The sequence below is a fragment of the Elephas maximus genome, chromosome 12, assembly GCF_024166365.1.
Source record: "Elephas maximus indicus isolate mEleMax1 chromosome 12, mEleMax1 primary haplotype, whole genome shotgun sequence".
Taxonomy (NCBI): Eukaryota; Metazoa; Chordata; class Mammalia; order Proboscidea; family Elephantidae; genus Elephas; species Elephas maximus.
In genome coordinates this window covers 78,601,235-78,622,057 of record NC_064830.1, presented here as the reverse complement: position 1 = coordinate 78,622,057, position 20,823 = coordinate 78,601,235, and the positions used below count along the sequence as shown (strand labels likewise).

The 20,823-nt window shown below is 42.9% G+C and overlaps 2 protein-coding genes and 1 long non-coding RNA gene across 4 annotated transcripts; 2 read left to right on the top strand and 1 right to left on the bottom strand.

Annotated features, from left to right (window-relative positions):
- Window positions 1-548: 548 nt before the first annotated feature.
- On the top strand, window positions 549-8,873 carry ARL6IP1 (ADP ribosylation factor like GTPase 6 interacting protein 1). Its single transcript, XM_049903045.1, has 6 exons — window positions 549-671; window positions 2,727-2,860; window positions 3,742-3,861; window positions 6,159-6,276; window positions 6,808-6,892; window positions 7,327-8,873. The coding sequence occupies exons 1-6, from the start codon at window positions 636-638 to the stop codon at window positions 7,443-7,445; spliced, it is 612 nt and encodes a 203-aa protein (XP_049759002.1). The 5' UTR covers window positions 549-635; the 3' UTR covers window positions 7,446-8,873.
- Window positions 4,925-12,947, bottom strand: LOC126086603 (uncharacterized). 2 transcript variants are annotated; one of them, XR_007519560.1, is made up of 4 exons: window positions 12,805-12,947; window positions 10,217-10,387; window positions 9,096-9,296; window positions 4,925-5,783 (listed from the first exon to the last, which is right to left on the bottom strand). It is a non-coding gene; the product is annotated as an uncharacterized LOC126086603 (long non-coding RNA). The 2 variants fall into 2 exon arrangements; XR_007519559.1 differs by lacking the exon at window positions 4,925-5,783 and having other exon boundaries at window positions 8,254-9,296.
- On the top strand, window positions 12,941-20,360 carry RPS15A (ribosomal protein S15a). The gene is made up of 5 exons (XM_049903048.1): window positions 12,941-13,017; window positions 14,234-14,371; window positions 14,933-15,012; window positions 19,206-19,291; window positions 20,228-20,360. Exons 2-5 carry the CDS (start codon window positions 14,239-14,241, stop codon window positions 20,319-20,321), a joined length of 393 nt encoding a protein of 130 aa, XP_049759005.1. The 5' UTR covers window positions 12,941-13,017; window positions 14,234-14,238; the 3' UTR covers window positions 20,322-20,360.
- Window positions 20,361-20,823: the final 463 nt, after the last annotated feature.

Here is a 20,823-nt window from a genome sequence, read left to right as displayed (position 1 = left end):
CACAAAAAAATCACGATGTGGGCACAAGTCACAAATCTGAGCTGAACTGCTCAGTGACATACCAAGGGGAAGAGAGAAGGGATTTTTAGGCGGGGCCGTGGAGGGGTACTGGTCTGATGGGCTCCGGTGCCCACCGACCGCCCTAACCACAACGAGGTTAAGGGCCACATCCCCTTCTCCGCCTGGCCCTGCACAGCAGAGGGGCTCCTTAACCGCATTGGGGCTCAGGGGAAGAGGGTGCGAGAGCTGCCCATGCGTCAATTACAGGGATACCAACGCTGAAACAAGCCCCTGGCAACGACCGTTCAACCGCTTCCTAGAGCTCAGGGTGGGCCGAGCACATTTCCTGGGCGCTGATTGGCTACTCCCTGTCCCAGCCTCCTCGGCCGCCTCAGCCTGTCTCTCCTTTGGCCTCGATTTCAAGCCATGCGCTGGGCAACGGTTGGTCCGGCTACCCTTCGGCTTGAGCTCGATCTGCCCAATGAGGAGGGAGCCTCGCGGAGGCTGTCGGGAAAGGCAGCCTGCCTATATAAGCACTTGCGGGCCGTACGCTGGCGCTGAGGTCGCCGTGAAAGCTCGGGGCGAGGTTTTTCTGGAAGGAGCCTTGAGCTGGCTTAGGCGGCACCTCAGGGACGATGGCGGAGGGCGATAATCGCAGCACCAACCTGCTGGTGAGTAGCGGCGGCCCATCGCGAGGAAACTGAGCAGGGCTTCCGGATTTCGGCGGGCCCAAACCGGCGACTGCAGCGGCCTCGTTCATGTCACTCGCGGCGGGCCCAGCTCTCAGGCGCAGGCGACGCTGCCTGCCTCTCGGGCTTCCTGGGTGGCGGTCACTGGTCGTATTGACCCCTGTCGTTAGCTGGGGAAGGTGCGCGACAGGGCGAGAAGGGCGCGTGATTTGTCTCCGCGATTGGGGGTTGGGGAGGAAATGTGAGAAAGGGGGATCGGCAGGGAAGCCGGGGTGCAGGCCGGGCGGAGGGCGCGGGGGCCCCAGGCGGATTTGGGGTTCCCCCTCTTTGGTATTACCCGGACTGGAATGTAGCTTTTTTCTCTTTCTCTAATACTTGGGACAGAGGTGGAAGGTCAAAGGGCTGCTGCCCAGTTTCTTTTAAAGCTGGCACAACTTAAAACGGCAGCGAGGCTCCGAGGTCACCGCAGGGAACTGGGAGTGGGGTCCAGCTGGAAGGACAATAGGACGATTTGGCGTTTGCCTGGACTTTGAAAGGCTGTGGGTCATAGGGCGGCTGGAGACAACTTTAGAATAAGCAGGAACCTGAAGGAACTACAGTGGGGTTGTATCCCAGGCTCACAAATTTAACTGCAAGACCTAGGCAAAAACAAGAGAGAAATCTTGGATTTTGTCCGTTACCCTACTCCCGGGAAAGGCTGGCCACACCACACAGCAAAGAAAAGAGGAACTGAAGCATTTAAATCTGTTTTTGAAACAGTCCAGGTGCTAACGAATTAAGTGACTTTGCCCCAGGCAGTTTTGATTGTGCATGATTTTCACTTTGTAGTGGTTTTTAGAAATGCATGGCCTGCCCCCTTAAAAATACAGAGCACACAACTTCTGGGCTGCCTTTTAAGAAGATTGAGGCACAAAGAACTCACACAGCTGTTGAAATGACAGATTCTGGTCTAGACCTTGGAATCCCGCACTCAACTACTCTTTTCCAGCAGAGCAGAATAACTTGTAATGTGAGCAGAGCCTTTGGCCTTGGGTTTCCTTGGTTCAAATCTGTTCATCTCTGTGTATGTATCTCAGTTTCTGCATCTGTAAAATGGGAATAATAACACCTTCCTTTTAGGGTTGTTGGAAGGATTATTTGAAGTATAAGCATATAAAATGCCTAAAGTCAGAAACATTCAGGTCACCTGAGTGAGCAATGTGGCATGAATAGCATCTTTATTGAGATTAAGCAGAACTGCCCCCTGTCATTTCCCTATTTCCTAGTGATGACATTTATAAGGATGCTTAGGTGTTCTGTTTCAATTTGTTTTTCTTTTACCAAAATCAATTTAAGGGCTTTTGCCGCATTAGCTCATCCTAGAGGTCCATTTTCAGCCAATTGCCAGATTTGCAGAGGAATTTGAAGTCTAACCAGAATGTCCTAATAAATAACAGTATTGAGGAGATATATTGAGCTTAAAATGCCACATATAATTAGGCAAAAGTAGTTTTCCTTGATTGTACAATGATGGCAACATCTACGTGATTCCATTACCCAAAAAACTATTTTAGGAGTTGAATGCTGTTCAGAGAGAGGCTTTCCTAATGCATTTCGAACTAAGGGTTTCAATCAATGAAACGACAAGAACAACAGATCAACTCTAAGCACCTGAAATGAGTGAACCTTAAGTGATCTGATTTTATAAATACTCTGGGCGCTACCACTTAGTAATGTATGAGGCTGGGAAAGTTAACATTCTGAGCTCACTTTAATTGTAAAATAGACCTAATTGTCCCTACCTCAAGGGCTCTATGTAACATGGTGTTACATCATGTATGTAAAGTAGCCCAGTGCTTGGACTTGGAATGGGACCATTAAGCGATAGGTTTTCCCCCTTTGGTTTCCTTCTGTGAAACCAAAATTACAGGGTCTTCAGAAACTAATTGTGAGGTAGCGATTTTACATATTTGGTACCTTTGAAGAATTTAACTCCCTAGGAATCACAGAAATGTTGAGATTGGTAAAGTGATCGCTTTGAATGTTGATGATATGTAGGCTGCAGAGACAGCAAGTCTGGAAGAGCAGCTGCAAGGCTGGGGAGAAGTGATGCTGATGGCCGACAAAGTCCTCCGATGGGAAAGAGCCTGGTTTCCACCTGCTATCATGGGCGTGGTTTCTTTGGTATTTCTGTAAGTGAGCTATTGCGTTACTGTGGTGTGTGCTTGCTGTTAATAAGGGCTCAGGTAATGCACAGCCTCCGTTTATGAAAGTGTTTTAAATCTTACGTATATTCTGTAGAGAATGCCATTTCTTTCTTAGAGCAGTTTGCCTAGTTTTCAGAACTTGTATTTATGTAAACTCGTAACCTAATGCAGTTAAATAAATCAGTGGCTCTCAGACTTTTTGGCCTTAAGACCCTTTATACTCTTAGAAATTGTCGAGGACCCCAGAGACCTTTTTGTCTATTGATTTTTACTGTACAGGCAGACCCTGGATTAGGAATGAGTTCCTGTCCGAAGTCAGTCTTTAAGTCAAATTTATAAGTTGGAACAGTTAGGTACAGTTTGTATCTAACTTCAGTTAGCCAAATGTTTCTGCTAGTATAGAGTACATAATGTACCTTTCTTGCGTAAAAACATTAAAGACACACTTCCAGATACACTAAAATGTCTTTAACGTAATAATACGGTAATAATAATGTTTTGATGCGTGTTGCAAAGTAGCACCTGTTTATTATTAGGAACCATTGTATGTACCTCGAATTTTTAATATAATAGGTTTTACGGGGAGAGGAGGGTTTATAGGGCTTGTAGGGGTTTGTTAAGTTGGATGTTAGTAACCCGGGGACTGCCTGTATTTGAAATTAAATTTTTTTTTTTTTTTATTATATAAGCACATATTCCATTAGCTATTGCAATGATGATCTCTTGCCTTGAAGCTTCTGGAAAACTGAATGAAAAGGGCCAATAACATCTTTGAGAACCAGTGGACTACATGTGTAGTTAAAAATCTTCAGCTAGGAATAATAGTGACTATGTTTTTAACCTTTATTTTTATATTTTTTAAACAGGACAATCTACTACCTAGATCCATCTGTTCTGTCAGGTGTTTCCTGTTTTGTTATGTTTCTGTGCTTGGCTGACTACCTTGTTCCCATTTTAGCGCCTAGAATTTTTGGCTCCAATAAATGGTAGGTGGAATCATGATTTGAAATCTCTGAGAAGTTACTGAACCTAGTGACTGTAATTAGTATGCTGCAATTAGCACAAAGAATTGTCTAATCACCAGACATCAAGGGGTTAGATTTCTTTGCTTTTCTGTGAAGAATTTCTTAGCTGATTCAGATACAATGACTTTCCAGTTCTTACATCTCCATAGTCCTTTTAGGGTTACCATTTATTTTGACTTACAAAACCTTGTGTTTAAGGTTGAAAAATTGAGACAGCGCAGTGGTAGGTAGGCAGCCAAATGCATAGCAAGTGCTTCAGAATAAGTTCAAACTGTATATAAAAGTGGGCTGTCTATTTTATACCATTCTTTGAATTTATTCCTTATGAGGTCCTAAAACAGTAAAGTGGCTAAGGATCATATTAGAGTATTTTAACTTCCCTCTGGAATGTTATATTTCCCACCTTGGATCTAAATAATGAACAAAATTGGATGATGGAATAGATTTCCCCTTAGCTGCCTAGTCTCTCTTGGTTGTTTTAATTTGATTGGTAGACTGTGCCTTTAGCTTTTTGTCCTCAGATGACAGCAAATTAAAAAATCATCGACCCTATAGGACAGATTAGAACCGCCACATAGGGTTTCCAAGGAACAGTTGGTGGATTTGAACTGCTGACTTTTGGTTAGCAACCTGAGCTCAGCCACTGCTCCACGAAAGTAAGAATTTTAAGTGTGTGCCTTATGGATTCTTTGAGAATAAACCGATATGTTTTAGAGGAGTTTGCTTAAGTCATGAGATAATTGAGCACGTGTGTTTTAAAATGTTTTCCCCAGAGCAGAATAGATTAGCGTTAGGAACTGCGCTTTGAATTGTTTTTCACTTGCAGTAATGAAGTATGCTGTTTTGTGGGGAGGTTTGTGACCATGCATTGTAACAGATTTAACTAGCATACTGAATCACCCTCTGACCTTGACTTTATTAGTCAGATGACATTCTAATCTGCTAAATTCCTAACTCCTGGAGGAAAGTTGTCAGAAGTAAACACTGATAGTTTCGTGGTAATCAGTATGTGACTCAGTTATCGATAAAGTGAATTTTATTTTTTGATCCTTTGAGGAAGGAGGAATACTATGTTGCATTGCCACAATCTAGCCTTGACCATGGGCAACATATAAAGCCTGATTGTTTGCAAGAAGTTCCAGGGCTGAGCAGGAGCCTCTTACTGTATCTGTCACTGCAGTTTTACAAGGATGAGGACTGGAGGAAACAATGCCACACATCCTCAGGGTAGGCCTACTAAGTAGTACAGTGAAACCAGTGAGAGCCAGAACTCGACGAGACTGCCTTGTTTTTCTGGGTCTTGCAAGGTTTCTGCCTTGACAGGGCGCAGTCACCATTTTTCTGTCACTCTTTATTTAGTGGAAGATATTTGAGTTTTCTTTCTCTGACTGGCATCCGCCTTACACAGGTTCTGGCTTTTGCAGATGTTACTGTACTAGCCATTATGTCTGTGTACCAAAGACAGTACAGAGACAGTTACTTTTTATCAGAACCAAGGAGAAAATTATGTATATAAAGAACTTTCTTAGAGGATCTGTTTGGATTTTTGCTACTGTTTTGTGATCATCTTTTCCCTTACTGGGACTAAATAAAGAATTTGGATTTGAACTGTTTTTTACTCCTGCTGTGGGCTATCTACGCTTTGAATGCCCTCTCAGAATAGTGGGACGCTGATGGGCTACAACCTGCAGGGTTCGTTAACCCGTAACCTGTAACCATTGCCATCGAGTCGATTCCACCTCATAGCGACCCTATAGGACAGAGTAGAACTGTGCCATAGGGTTTCCAAGGAGTGCCTGGTGGATTCAAACTGCCGACCTTAGTTCGCAGCCATAGCTCTTAACTGCTAAACGCCGCCAGGGTTTCCCAGGGTTCATTAGGATCTGAAAAATAATAAATGAGCAGAGAAATTAATTTACACTGATTTCTGCATGGCCCAAAGTAGTCATGAGTCTTCTGTGACTATCATTAACCAAATGTGGTTTCAGAGCCATAATTTACTATTACTAGCACCTAACAACAACAAATAACATATTAAAGATATGTATATACATACACCCCTTTATGTAGCAGCATAATCCTGTGCCATAAAAGATGTCTCAGTGGTGTAAGATACTTTTCACCTGAGTGAGATAATGGTGAGTCATTGCTATTTTTTATTTAGACCATCTTTAGAAGATAGCTTTTTAACTTTAAGAGAATGATGTATTTCTACTATGGGGATTTGTTTACAGTGATGGGGAAAATTGTTTTTTTAGGACCACTGAGCAACAGCAAAGATTCCATGAAATTTGCAGCAATCTAGTGAAAACTCGACGCAGAGCTGTGGGCTGGTGGAAACGCCTCTTCACACTAAAGGAAGAAAAGCCTAAAATGGTACTTAATTTGCTTTGACTTGTTTAACTAAAGGAAAAATTTAAGATTGAGTAATTTTGCTTCATTGCGCATAATCATTTTTGTTTTAATGTAGTTTGATGTTTATCATCTGTTTTAACTCCTCTGATTACATTCATAAGTCTTTATATTAGATTGAATCACTGGAAGTTAAAAATTAAAGTTTGCCCTTTTTACTCTAGTAGAACAAAAATTTTTTATTTACTGAAATAAAACTAAAAGACGTATCCTTAGAAAGCGTTTGTTCTCTTCCAGCTTCACATGAGTTTACCATGTGTAATTATTAATTGTAAGAGTAGCTTAATTTACACTGGAGTGAGTAATTCTAGGAGGGAAAATATCTAAGTTTTATAAAGTTACATGTAATAGAGTTTTCTGTAATATATAGGTATTAAGTATTTTTAAATAAAAGTGGAATGATTTTACATCTTTTGAAACAAACTTCTAGAATGATAGCTGTGTTTCTTAGTCTGCTTCTAAGAGTTGATAAATTCTTATTATTTTTATTGTTAGTACTTCATGACCATGATCATTTTTCTTGCTGCGGTTGCTTGGGTGGGACAGCAAGTCCACAATCTTTTTCTCACCTACCTGATTGGTAAGTCTTTGAGGAAGAAGCACAGACAGGTCCTGGCCAGTTAAATCTATCTGTAATGTACTCAGTAAACAACTATGTGAGTGCTCACGAAGTTTAAGGCACCAGTCAAGGGTCTGTGGCGGTGCAGAGAGATGACCAAGACCCAGTTACTTGTTTCCAGAATGTTTATAGTCTTAGAGGAAGTTAAGACAGAATATAACCAAGGTAGAAAGTAATGTGCAAGAGGTAAAAATAGGCAGTGGTGTGGTATGTGAGGTTGGAGTGATATAACAGAAGTTTCTGGGGATAAATACTAGTGGAATTAGTGGATTTTGTATGGTGCCCTCCCATTTAGTGTCTGATAACCTAGGGTGTCTGGGAAACTCCCTTCTGTAAAATGTAATAACCTTTAGGAAGGCCCTTGCTGGCTCCTTAATTTAATTTGTTTGTTTCAGTAACTTCTGCATTGCTGCTTCCTGGACTAAACCAACATGGAATCATTTCGAAGTACATTGGAATGGCCAAGAGGGAGATAAACAAGCTTCTTAAACAAAAAGAAAAGAAGAATGAATAATGCAGCTGCTTTCTTCAGAGTGATTGATGGGGGTATATATTGTCCCTGGGAACAGTTTCTGCTGTGCTATCTGTAGACTCAAATGTTACAGAAGTAGCTCTTTGCCCTCCCTCATTCTGCCCTTAGTTAATAGAAATTCAAGACTTGCTGAGTAAGGCTTTGTGCATAGTGTCTTCATGTCCAGTGTAGCTGGGTACATTCTCATCAGTTGACCTTATATGGACAACTCAGTGAGTACTGACTTGTTTTGAATTTTCTCACCCACAGTTAATTGAATTCTTATTTTTAGGCAATTTCCCTTAAAGTAATATAGTAGTGAACTTTATCCTTTAGTACAGTTACCAGTGACTCTTGATAATTGTTCAAGTTAATCTTTGCTTGGGCTAGATACGAGGTTGTGGTCTGTGGCTACAGGAAGCTGGTTCTGCAGTCTGCTTCCCCAGCGTGCTTACAATAACTGTTTGGCTTCGTGAGTACAGAGACCATTTTTACCACTTTTGATGAAGAGACCAATTAAGATTCATTCCACATTGTGTTTCTTTACCGTGGAGGAAGAATCCCCATGGGATAAAATGAAACTGATTCCATGTCCCTGGTATGTGTTGGTTTCTCCCTTGAGTAAAACTTAGCAATTTGTAGGAAACATTGATCTTTTGTCCCAAATGGGGACTCTGACAGGCGTAGAGCTCTTGTCCCCTCCCATGTAGACTTGAGTTTACTAGCAGACTTCCAAAAGATTATATTTAGGATTTCTAACATAGTTTTTATTGCAGATTTTCAGCTAACTAAAATTAAAGTACGTAGTAGGTTAAGACTCATGTCTATGACCTTTACTCTCACTCCAAGACCAGCCAATGAAGGACAGAAGTCTAATTTTTCAAGACCAGAGTAAGTCTTTAAGCCTCAGGATTCTCATTTTATGGCAGTACTGGCTCTTTTGGTTCCCACAGATTTGGAATAGGAGGTAGGGACCATGGTGGCCTCTGACTTTTTCTAGATACTGCTCTCAAGAATGCACAGGCTGTTGGTTAGAGCCAACTGGTGGTGATGACTGTTGGCCTCTGGTCTACAAAGATTTTGTAATTCCTTGGAAAGCTTCTTAGAATCGGTCTCTCAGTAACTAGAAATTTAAAGTAGTTGCATTCTGTAGGAGTGATCCTCTGAGGGCCAAAAAATGTGACATATTTGGGAACAGTTCTTAAACTCTGATTAACTAGGTGTCATAGTCTTGTGAATTTATTGCACTGATAAACTGTAAAACTTGGACCTTGTGGTATATCTATCCCTAAATAAGTGTTTCCTTCCTTCTATACTGCTGTAGACAGCAGCACCCATGTAGCATGTTTTGTTTTTTAATGTTGCATATGAAAATTACCTTAATTTTACATGTGTTTCCTCATTGTAAATAAACCTGTCTTCCTATCTGAATTTTTTTTTGTGTATACATGTTCTACTGATTAACCACTTTTACAGTTTAATCCTGTATTCTTTCTTCTACTTTATGTAAAGGGAGAAAAATAAAAGTTGGAATCTTTCCTTGTGTCCCACTTTCTTTATAGTTTAGCTAATATAATGTTGTCTTAGTTATGTAGTGCTGCTATAACAGATATACCACAAGTGGGTGGCTTTAACAAAGAAAAATTTCTTTACAGTAAAGTAGTCCAAATTCAGGGTGTCAGCTCGAGGGGAAGACTTTCTGTCGGCTCTGGAGGAAGGTCCGGCTCTGGAGGAAGGTCCGTGTCCTCAACCTTCCCCTGGCCGAGGCGTAGGGAACCTGGGTCCAAAGGACACCCTCTGCTCCTGGTGCTTCTTTCTTGGTGGTGTGTGGTCCCCCAGTCTCTGCTTGCTTCTCTTTTAAGAGAGAAAAGGTGGCACAGGTCACACCCCAGGAAGACTCCATTTACACTGACTCCCGGGGAGATGACCTGGGTAAGGGATGGTACTACAATCCCACCCTAATCCTTTTAACAAAATTACAAGCACAAAATGGAGGACAACCACACAATACTGGGAATTGTAGCCTAACCAAGTTGATAAATTTTGGGGGGGGGACATAATTTAATCCATGACAAATGTGTACATGATTACATTTAAGAATCAGATTAATGAACTGCCCTGTGTGATTATTACACATCTATAAGGTACTCTTCTAAGAACAAAATGAAATAAAAGGTTTAAATCCTTTTCATTCAGCAAACATTCGAGCACCATGCTAGATGGGAGGGGAAAGACTGATGAATAAGATGGGGCCAAAGATATTGGGTCAAAGGGCCAAGATGGGACACAGGGCGGGTACAGAGCAGCCTCAGTGGAGAGAGTGCCTGCTGTGGGCACCTGTGACCCCAAGGTCCAGCTTAGTTTAGCAATAGGAGATGCTCAGTAATTGTCAGATGACTTTTGACTGTCCTTAAAACACTTCCTAGAATTGGGCTGAAATTGGATATTTTATCTTTTGGGCCTGTCTAACCCTGCTGGCATAGTGGTTAAGTGCTACAGCTACTAACCGTAAAGATCGGCAGTTCAAATCCACCAGGTGCTCCTTAGAAACTATGGGGCAGTCCTACTCTGTCTTACAGGGTCGCAATGTGTTGGAATTGGGTTTTTTTTTTTTTTTTTTTAATACCTGTTGGGTCCTGGGAACAGATTCTGTACCAAATCCTGAGCCCCTTACCCCAAATCCAAGATCTTTTTTTGGAGCCTCCCAGGGGTTTCTCCATGTCCAGAAAGGAAAGTCTACCCAATGTTACCACCGGTCTCCTCTGGGTAGTCACCTGATGTCTTGAAATGCAGATCTTCCACTTTGCAGCTCATTTAGCTGGCTTCTTGCCCAGATTGGCATGGTTCCTCCAAAGACGCACTCCTTTTATAAAGTAAATTAGAACCAGGGAATTCTGTATCCCCGAGATGTTCAAATTGGGAGCTTTGCTTTCCTTAAGGTTCACCTGTGATTTGAAAAGGGGGTGGCAGGATATAGACTGAGACAATATATTAATAACTAACACTGAGTACTCTGAGTTAATCTCTTTTATATGGATTATTTCATTTATCCTCACAGCAAATTCAAGTGTTTGGTAGTACCATACCCATTTTAAGACAGGGAAACAGATTTGCCTGTTCATTTAGTCATCAAATATGTACTGAGAGCCTTCTGCATTCCAGATAGTTCTCTAAGAAGCTGTGGATACAGGGGTGAACAACACTGATGAGCTCCGTGCTTGCTTGAAAATGAATGGGTTAGAGCTAGGAGACAGTAAATACATTTCCAATATTTCAGGTGGTAAGTGCCATGGGGAAAAAAAATGTGTGTGTGATGGCTGAATGGAGAGCTGAATGAAGAAAGCCAGGGAGAGCAAGCCTAGTGGAGGAAAGTTAAGTCAGGGAAAAGGCCCTGAGCCAGGCAGAGCTTTCCTGGGTGTCTAAAGAACAGGAAGCCAGGGAAGAACAGTGGAGGATGAGGTCTGGCATGTCTGTGCAAGGAGGCATGTGTGCACACCAGGAAGGACCCTGTAAGCTTTTTTGTTGTTGTTGAGAACATACACAGCAACCAAAGAACGAACAAACCAAACCCATTGCAGTCAAGTCGATTCTGACTCAGCCACCCTATAGGATAGGGTAGAACTGCCCCATAGGATTATCCGAGGCTGCAAGTTATCTATGGAAAGATGCCACATCTTTCTCCTGAAGAGTGGCTGGTGGATTCAAACCACTGACCTCTAGGTTGGCAGCCCAGCGCTTAACCACTGCACCACCGGGGTTTGCTGGGGAGAGTGGAAAACCTGATGCCACAGAGAGTCTACGGGGTGAGTAGAGGGGAGGGAAGAGGTGAAAGCAGTGAGACAGATAAGGAGGCTATTGCAAATATTTTGGGTGTTAGGTAATTTGCCTCAGGTCACTTGTCTCCAAAGAGGGCAGAGCTAGAATTAACTCCTCAGGTGATCAGGCCCTAGGACTCCAAGCTGTACCCACAATACCTTGCTCTTTCCACAGCCAAAATATGTTGAGCATCTACTATATGGCAATTACTTTGTCATGTCTTACAAAAGCTTATGGGGAGCATCTTTTATGAGGCCGAGGAAAGGAGCCCTGGTGGTGCAGTTGTTAAGTGCTTAGCTGTTAAGGTCGGTGGTTCCAAGTCACAAGCTGTTCTGCAAGACAAAGATGTACCAGTCTGCTTCCCTAAAGATTAAACCAAAAACCCGTTGCTGTGCAGTCAATTCCGACTCATAAAAAAAATAGCAACCTTATAAATCGGTAAAGATCACAGCCTTGGAAATCCTATGGAGCAGTTCTACCCTGTCTTAAAGGGCTGCTATGACTTGATGGCAATGGGTGTTTTTGTTGTTTGTTTACGATATGGCAGACGTTGTACAAGACCTTTACCGCCATTATCTCCCCTGACCCTCGCAATAACGTTTGAGAAGCAGGCATTATTACTGTTACTTCCAGTTTACATCTGGGGAAACCGAGGTTTGAAGGATGACAGACTTGCCCAAATTTCTTCTTATCTGGGTGTAAAGCAAAAGATAAAAGCCACGGGCTCAGAATTCCGAGTGTTTATTTAGAAATATTTTTGGCTTTCTTCCAAACTGTGTATTCCCACAACTCGAACGTCTAGAGCCCTGGCAAGTAATTTCTAAGATTTGAGGTGAGTCAATAAGGTGCCAATAATTTAAAAATATATTGTTAACTGGTTGGAAAGAGTAATATATACACGTTTTAAAAACCAAAATAAAACAACAGGGAACACAACAGAGTCCCTGACGGAGCGGGAGAAAAGCGTGGAACAGAACTCAAATTCACGTAAAAAAACCAGACTTAATGGTCTGACTGAGACTGGAGGAACCCCTAAAGCCATGGCCTCCGGATGCTCTGTTAAACCAGAACTAAAACCATTCCCGGAAGCCCACTCTTCAGACAAAGATTAGACTGGACTACAAAACATAAAATAATACTCGTGAAGAGAGTGCTTCTTAGTTCAACTAAATGGACGGCTCCTGTCCGGAGGCAGGATGAGAAGGCAGGAAGGGAGAGGAGCTGGTGTGATGGACACGAGAAACTCGGGGTGGAAAGGGGGAGTGTGCTGTCGCACTATAGGGATGGCAACTACTGACACATAACAATATGTGTATAAATTTTGGTATGAGAAATTAACTTGAGCTGTAAACTTTCACCTAAAGCACAATAAAAAACAAAACAAAAACGTATACAGTTAAAAGCAAGTCTTCCATGCCTATTCCTTATTTTAAGTGGCGAAAAATTATTGCAATAAAAATTAGCAAATATCTAGGCCCTTGTCAGTTTTTTAGTTTTACAAATTGAACGCTAGAAGAGAGTCGAACCAACTAGTGATAAACCTTACCTTGTCGGCCTGGCGTTGCCAAGGGAGGTCGATTCCATCGACTCTCCACTGCTAACCCCTGCGGAGGTTCCGCCCCTTCATCCACCTCTTTCACACGGAGGTCCTTTTTTATTTAAAGTAGCGCGCCTTTGTAGGTCTCGCGATAGCCCGCCCGCTTCCCATAACTCCGTGCGCTTGCCCCTCTCTTCCTCTTTCCGCCATCTTCCCGTGCCGGTAAGTAACTACTTCTGAGGGCTCCAGCACCATCCGTTGGCTATCGGCACCATCCCGCAGGCTGAGGCTCCGTTGCGGTGCCCTGCGACGGCGCCGGGGCCCGCCTGGGTCGGGGATCCTGGCCTTGACCGGGCCTGGGCAGGCGAAGAGGAGAGCCGTGCCCGGGCGCCCCACGCTCTGTAGTCTGAGGAGCCGGGCTTGTGGCGTGCAGGCCACAGCGCTGGCGGGAGGTGGGGTCTCTCACTGCCCGGAGAGGCGGCAGCCCCGGCGCGGTCTGCGGGCATAGACCTTCGCTTGGCGGCTGAGGCACCGTTTTGCCTCTAGGCGATGGTATGCTTCGGGGACGGTGGCTGGGGTGGGCCTTGCCGCTTCGCTTTTCTGCAGCAACTCTCGGAAATTGGCAGGCTGAGGCGACTCGCAGGGAAAGCTGTATCCTAGCGGGTGTTCTCGGTTGCTGGGAACTGACCTGAGTGTTCTGGGAGGTGGGGTTTTCCCTTTAGAAACTGCTGAGGTTCAGGAAGCAGGTTGGATCTCTAGTGTTGGCCCTGGAAACATGTTGTGGCCTCTAACCTTAGGAGCGTTACAGTTCTGATTGAAATACAGAGTTCAGTCTGCTGCCGTGTGAAATAAATCTGTACCTACTGGTCAGTGTGTGGTACGCTTGCTGTTGGACACAATTTTAGGTGGCACAAGGGTGGACGTTTGAGATAAGTAGTTATCGGTGTAGGTGAAAACTAAGCATTTCAGGGATATTGTTTGGGACAAGACCGAAAGTGAGTTGATGTGAAGGCGAATGTTAATAGTACAGATGCTACTGGATTTCAGAAGTTCGGAATATATTGCTGGCGATTGCCAGCTCCTGTAACTGGTAGGCCATAGTTGGTAGTTTTGTTTTGGTAGGTGCCATATTCTGCCAGTTCTAGGTTTATCTGGTGATTTTGCCCCAGGTTTTTCTATTTTCTATCCCCATCTTTAGTGTACTGGATGATTCATAGAAGAGTATGGTTAGTGAATGAGGGAGGGTCAAATTGTGCAAGCTGACATTCTCATTACTTGCTTTCAAAGTCCAACATCAAGAATTCTCATAGGTGCTGGGGATACTGAGAAACAAGCTTGCTTAGGGTTAGAAAGAAGAGGATGTGTTTGGAGTAGAATGATTGGGTGTCTGCAGATATTGGCAATGTGAGTAAAACTCTGATTTGTCTCCCCTGAACAGCCATAATGGTGCGCATGAATGTCCTGGCCGATGCCCTTAAGAGCATCAATAATGCCGAGAAGAGAGGCAAACGTCAGGTTCTTATCAGGCCATGCTCAAAGGTCATCGTTCGGTTTCTAACTGTGATGATGAAGCATGGTAAGTGTTGCTGGTTTATTCTGATGTGAATGTACTTAAGGAATCGGTCTTGTAAGTTAAAAGTCGTGTGCGGAAGGGAGGGTGAGACTGGGAAGGTGGGCGAGCAAATGAAACTTGCTGAAGAATCACTGAGTGAAGTAGGACTGTTGAAGAAAGGAGCGAGTTTGTGTTTTTGACTGTTGACTTGCTGGGAGTTTTGGAATTGAAAGTGTTCTTTGAGTAATTTTGTAACATACGTCATTGGAAGGGCTCCTGAGCTCTTCTAAGAACCCTTTGGGATGGAGGAGAGGATTGCTGCACTTGTGCATAAATAAGCCTTTGGGAGTGGGAAGCTATGATGAGGTAAAGGGAAAATAATCCTTCCAGAATTGAAGAGTGTTGTGCCAAGAGTTTTACATATTACTAGATTGTATGTCTTTCTCTCTCCCTAAAGTGCAATCCCTGCGATGATCTGAGGGGAAAGTATTCAGTATTTGGGAGGCAAACAACAGGAATACTAGAGGGGCATAAAGATTTAGTTTTGTCAGAATAATATTTAATACAGTCATTTGTGTTCTGTAGGTTACATTGGCGAATTTGAAATCATTGATGATCACAGAGCTGGGAAAATTGTTGTGAACCTCACAGGCAGGTTAAACAAGGTAAGAACTGATTGTTCTACACATTTAAGAGCCTTAAGGATTCTGTAACATGGTGTTTGTAATTGCGTTTGTGAATACTGAATGGTGGCGCTGTGCTTGCTTTACTTAGTATCAGTGTTTGTGGGATACAGGCTATCCGAAGGGAGGTGGGAGGTTGGGGTGAATGACCCTGGTGGTATTGAATCTTCAGTGTTACACCACCTCCCCCCCCCCCCGCCCACTGGCTTGTACCTTAGCAGCCCCAAGGCATTATAGCCCATCACGTATAAATAACTGTCCTACTCGGTGATTGTGTTGAGTTTTGAACAGACTCTTAACACTTGTGGTTCTGCTGGCATAGGCTATATATATGTTTGAGGTCAGTGCTGCCCTTCAGTTTGATTTGTCACCTGTGTGACCGAGTAGATCTCTTTAACTTTGTGATATAACTGATTGCATGTAGTTTTTCAGCAGTTATGGTCCCAGTTAAGCTAGTTAAGGTCCCAGAGCTGCTACCCCTGCTTTCTGTGTTCAGGTTTGTAGCATTCAGATTTGCAAGGGATCTGAAATCCACTAGTCCAACACAGATGGGGAGAAAACTGGCCCAGAGAGAAAGCGAGTTCTGCTGGCAGTGGCCATATTGATCAGGTAGTTGCCTAGTAACTGAGTTCAGCAGTTCATGTTTTACATAGTTGCTTCATTGTAGAGTGTACTTACTGCATGTGTGGATAGAGGTGATGCTCGAGTAAATAATACTACTGGATGTGAAGACTTTGTAAGAGATCACTTGCTAGCTGCACCCTAAAGTGGGATTTGAATTTACTATTTTTTTTTTTTTATTCTGAGGAAGGGGATGTGTGTTAGTATTTTTCCAATTTTTAGAGAAGGTTAGGGTATGTCCAATAGGCTGTAACTAGTAATTGGCTGGAGAGCTGGTTCCAGTATGTAAATTAAAAAAAAAAAAACCCATTATCCAGTGGATGTGTTAAGAGTAGAGCACTGTTTTCTTGGTTGTGATCTTTAAGGAAGCAGATCACCAGGCATTTCTTTGCCTGTGCCACTGCTTTGGTTCGAACCACCAACCTTTTAGGTTAGTAGTCAAGCACAAACCATTTGTACTACAGAAGAAGCAAAATGAAAACCAGACCTATTGCCATCGAGTCGATTTGACTTGTATCAACCGTATAGGACAGTAGAAGTGCCCCATAGGGTTTCCGAGGCTTGTAATTTTTATGGAAGCAGACTGCCACATCTTTGGTGGATCCGCTGGTATGTTTGAACTATGGAGCTTTTTTGGTTAGCAGCCAAGTGCTTAACCACTGCGCTACCAGGTGTCCTTGTACCACACATGGACCTTGTATATAGCTTAGCACTTAAACTGTCTTGCAGATTTGAGTTAATGAAAAGCTGCGTACCAAATTCCTCTTGGATGTTTAATATGTACAGAATAACTTCAGAAGTAAATTTAAACAGCATTTCTCAAACGGAACTCTTATTGTATCCTTGTTCTGTGGTATACTAGTTTTGAAAAAATTCTAGCTAAGAGGCAGTTGAAATCTATTCGAGTTTTATTTATTCATCTGTAAAGAAGGGTGTCTCAGATTCCCTCATGTAAGAAATGAGTCTGTCTTCTCTTATCCTTGCTATAGAAATGTAATGGGAGTGGGATATAAAGTAGGTAGTGTTTGGAGACTAGATTATTTAAGAAAATTCTGGTTAGGGGAAAGGTATACTGCTTTAATTCTACTAGCTGAATGAGACGGGTTTTGCCTTGTTATTGTGGAATGAAGGCCTTGGCAGCTTGGAGAAATGGAAGCCACTGTAGCTTGGTTGGAGAACTAATTTTCCCTTTTTTCTGTTCTGTATTCTGTTTGGTATGGGATTGTCCTTGGCTGTATTAGTCAAGTGATAGCATAGCTATGGAATAATGGTAGAAAATGGAGAATCTGAGCAGGCTTCTTGCCTGGTTGGGTCTTTCTGATAGGCCCATCTTTTAGTGTCTGTAGCTTTGCATCTTTGCTGAGTTGATTTGCAACTGGTCCAAAGGATTACTCTCTAACCTCATAGTCCCTCCCTTTTGTTCACATGCAGGCACCTTGGTTCTTTTTAATGGAAAAAAAAATTTTTTTTTTTTTTTGTTAGGTAGCTGTATGGATGTGCACACCCAACTATTTAGCCCTCTGGAGTTGTCACTTTGGTGGTAATCCTGTTTTCACATGGTCGGTTCTTATGTGGAAACAGTGGGAAGGAAACTTTACACAGTGATGTAAGTTATTCGTAGGGTAGTGATGAAAGCAGGGGGCCGTTTAGTCCTAAAGAGGCTTTTAATCCCATCAGTTTCCTTTATCCAAACCCATGTTGTAGGAATCCACAGGCAAAATCACGTAGCCTGTTTTTTAAGCTGGTGGATGTTTGACCATTTAATGTGTTAGGATTTGCATATAATTGGATGTTAAATTATAGTACTTTGGCTTTGGAGGGTTAGTTGTTGCTTTGTGCCGATAGCAAACAACTTTTTGCTAAAACTTGTCTGGGATCAAAAGATTAGACATGTAGAGTGGTGCCTCTTTGGCCATATGGAAGTATAGCAGTTCTTAGAGTTTAGTTAGTATCTGTGAAGCTTGTTCCTTAGATATTCTGATATTTTGCATTTTTATTTAATAGACTGAAGATTAGAGAGCCTACAAATTGATTTCAACCGTACTGTAAAACAGCTGACTATAATCTTAATTAACACTTGGCTTCCTAGTTCTTAAAATCTTGTCATTTGTTCTGGGACAGGTCCCCAGCCCGCAGGGTGGATGCTGATGGCCTGACATATGTATGTCCTGTCCTACTTGGCAGTGAATTGCCTTGTGTTCTGCTAGTTTCATTAATTTTTTTTTTTTAAATTTATTGTGGTGAAAATATTCATAAGAGATAACACCATCTCAACAGTTTTTACATGTGTAATTCTTTGACATTGATTACAAGTTGTACAGGCCAGGCTCACTATTCTTTTCCAAATCATTCCACCATCGTTAGCATAAACTCAATACCCCCTAAGAAGCAGCTCCACTTTTCCCCCTTCCCACCCTTGGTAACCAGGAATCATCTGTGGTTTCTGTATATTTGCTTTTTTCATATCAATGGGGTCATACAGTTTTTGCCCTTTGGTGACTGACTGTACTCAGTGTGTTCTCAAGGCTCATCCATGTTGTGGCATGTATCAGGACTTTGTTTCTCTTTATGGCTGAGTAATATTCCATTGTATGTATATACTGCATTCTATTTATCCATTCATCTGTTGAAGGACATTTTGTTTGTTTCCACCTTGTCTTATGCTGGGTTCCCTAGAGAAGCAAAACCAGTGAAGCCTGTATATATACATAGAGATTTGTGTCAAGGAAATGGCTCACGCGTTGTAGAGGCTGGAAAGTCCCAAATCTGTGGGTTAGGACTCATGCTGGAGGCTTCTGATTCATGTAGGTTCAAGGACTGACAAATGCAAGTACCCAAGATCGGCCGAACTGCAGGCTCAAGTCCCAGAGGTCAGTTGATGACAGCCGAGAAGGCAGGATCCAGAGCAGAGCAAAAGCCAGCGAGCTTTGCCAGAAAGTCCATACAGATTGGATGTAGACCACACTCCTAAGGAAACGCCTTTTAACTGATTGGCTGCTCATAGCAAGCAGATCTCATCTTGGAGGTGATTACGTCATTACATAACTGCCAAACCACTGAGAATCGAGGCCCAGCCAAGTTGATACACAACCTTAACCATCAAACACCTTGGGGCTATTGTGAAAAGTGCTGCAGTGAATATTGGTGTACAGGTTTCTGTTTGCATTCCTGTCTTCAACTGTTTGAGGAACCACCAGACTTTTTCCACAGTGACTGCACCCTTTTACATCCCCACTAGTGGTGGGTGAAGGTTCCAGCTTCTTCACAGACTGGCCAACATGTTTGCCGTTGTTTTGATGATTGCCATTCTAATGTGAGGTGTGGAAATACTTCGTTAACTTTTTCAAGTCTTTGTTTTTTTACTAGGCAGGTGGGTATAGTCTTGCCTCTATATTTTTTAGATGGCATTTATGAGAGATTGTACAGAATAGGCACGCATTAAATTGCGTTGATGGTATGTGTGGCTATTCAGCAATTAAAAATGGTGCTTTGTGTTACCCAGTTTTCCTGTTGTTGGTGAAGTACAAACAGTATTTTTTGTTACCCTTTTGCAGTGTGGAGTGATCAGCCCCAGATTTGATGTGCAACTCAAAGATCTAGAAAAGTGGCAGAATAATCTGCTCCCGTCCCGTCAGTTTGGGTAAGAGTTGATTTTCCGCAATTAAAGAAGTTAATACTAAGGGTTGCTGTGATATAGTTTGCCTTGAGCTGAGTTTCTTGATTTTTAAAGCAGTAGTAATTGGCTCCATTCCCAACAACTCCTAATGTGTTAGGCTTCAGGTTCGGAGAGGCATGCGAGAACTGAGACTGGCTGAGAGTGTGGCAGATTTGTCTTCCCTTTCCTGTCCCCTCTTTTGTCCCACTGCTTACAGTTCATATTACAGGTGTTTGATTTGCCCTCCTCCTGTGGCCTGAATCACTTTTGAACCCTAAGCCTATGGGGAGACTCAGTTTGGAAATCTTCGTTCTCACTGTTAACAGCTTGAGCTAGGTGACCCTGAGTTAACTAGCTCTCCGTTAAAGCTAAATTGAAGCTCCCTAGTTGTGATTGGTGACATGGTTGGAATATATTCCCACTACGTCATAGTTAACTGTATTTTAAGTACAGTGTTATAAGAACTATTTTTCTTGGTAATTATAATTTTAAGGCCTCATGGTTGACATACCACCTCAGGCTTTGTAGAGATGTGTTACCTTGATTATCACGGTAAGTCATGAAGTTGCTAGGTCAGGTTGGGGCTCCCATTGTATAAATGCATTCTCTATACAACTAACTTGCTGTGAGCATATATACAGTAAGTGGCAGAGGGCAATGGCAGTGTTTCCCTGTTTTGGCAGAGCTCAGGGTTGTGTGAGTTAGTGTAGCTGGGGCCTCTGCATTTGGGTCTTTTGGTTCCAGGAGCTGTGTTTGTGCACTGGCAACCCAGATACTCCGCGGTCCATGTGGCCAAGTATCAGTCCTGTGTGCCTTACAGGAAGGTCTGCTTAAACCCTGTTGCATGTTTGGGCTTTCTCCACCAGAAAGTGAGTGGCTTTATGTTGAACTCAGACAAACATTTTTTTCTTCTCTCCATAGTTTCATTGTACTGACGACCTCAGCTGGCATCATGGACCACGAGGAAGCAAGACGAAAACACACAGGAGGGAAAATCCTGGGATTCTTTTTCTAGGGATGTAATACATACGTACAAATAAAATGCCTCAGTGGACTCTGCTGCTTCCCCTCGGTCATTTTGCACCTTAATGTCAGTGTAGTGAGAGCACCTGTGGACTTTGTTAGTTGGTGAATGCTGTTTCCATAGCAGGCATTAACCTGAAGCGAACAAGAAAGTCTTAACTTGAGATGTCTGACACTACCACCACCGTCACGGCCCACAAGAGGAGGGTCTGTCTGGCCCTGAATGGTTGGATCTGGGTTGGGGGGTCCAGGTGGTGAAGCCATCCTTTTCTGCAACCCTAGTTACCCCTGGAAGGAGGTTCCTATCCTGTTGTTAACAGCTTTAAAAATTTGGTTAACTAACTATGGAAGTGCTCCATAAGGAGGCAGGCAGGTTGCAAACAGCTGGAGCCAAATGCAGGTAGCATGAAAGTAGCTGCAGTGGTTCATCGCAGCTCCTGCTGAAGCTACTCAAAGGCCAGGGTTGGGAGATCCAGTTTGCTCCAAGGGGTCTT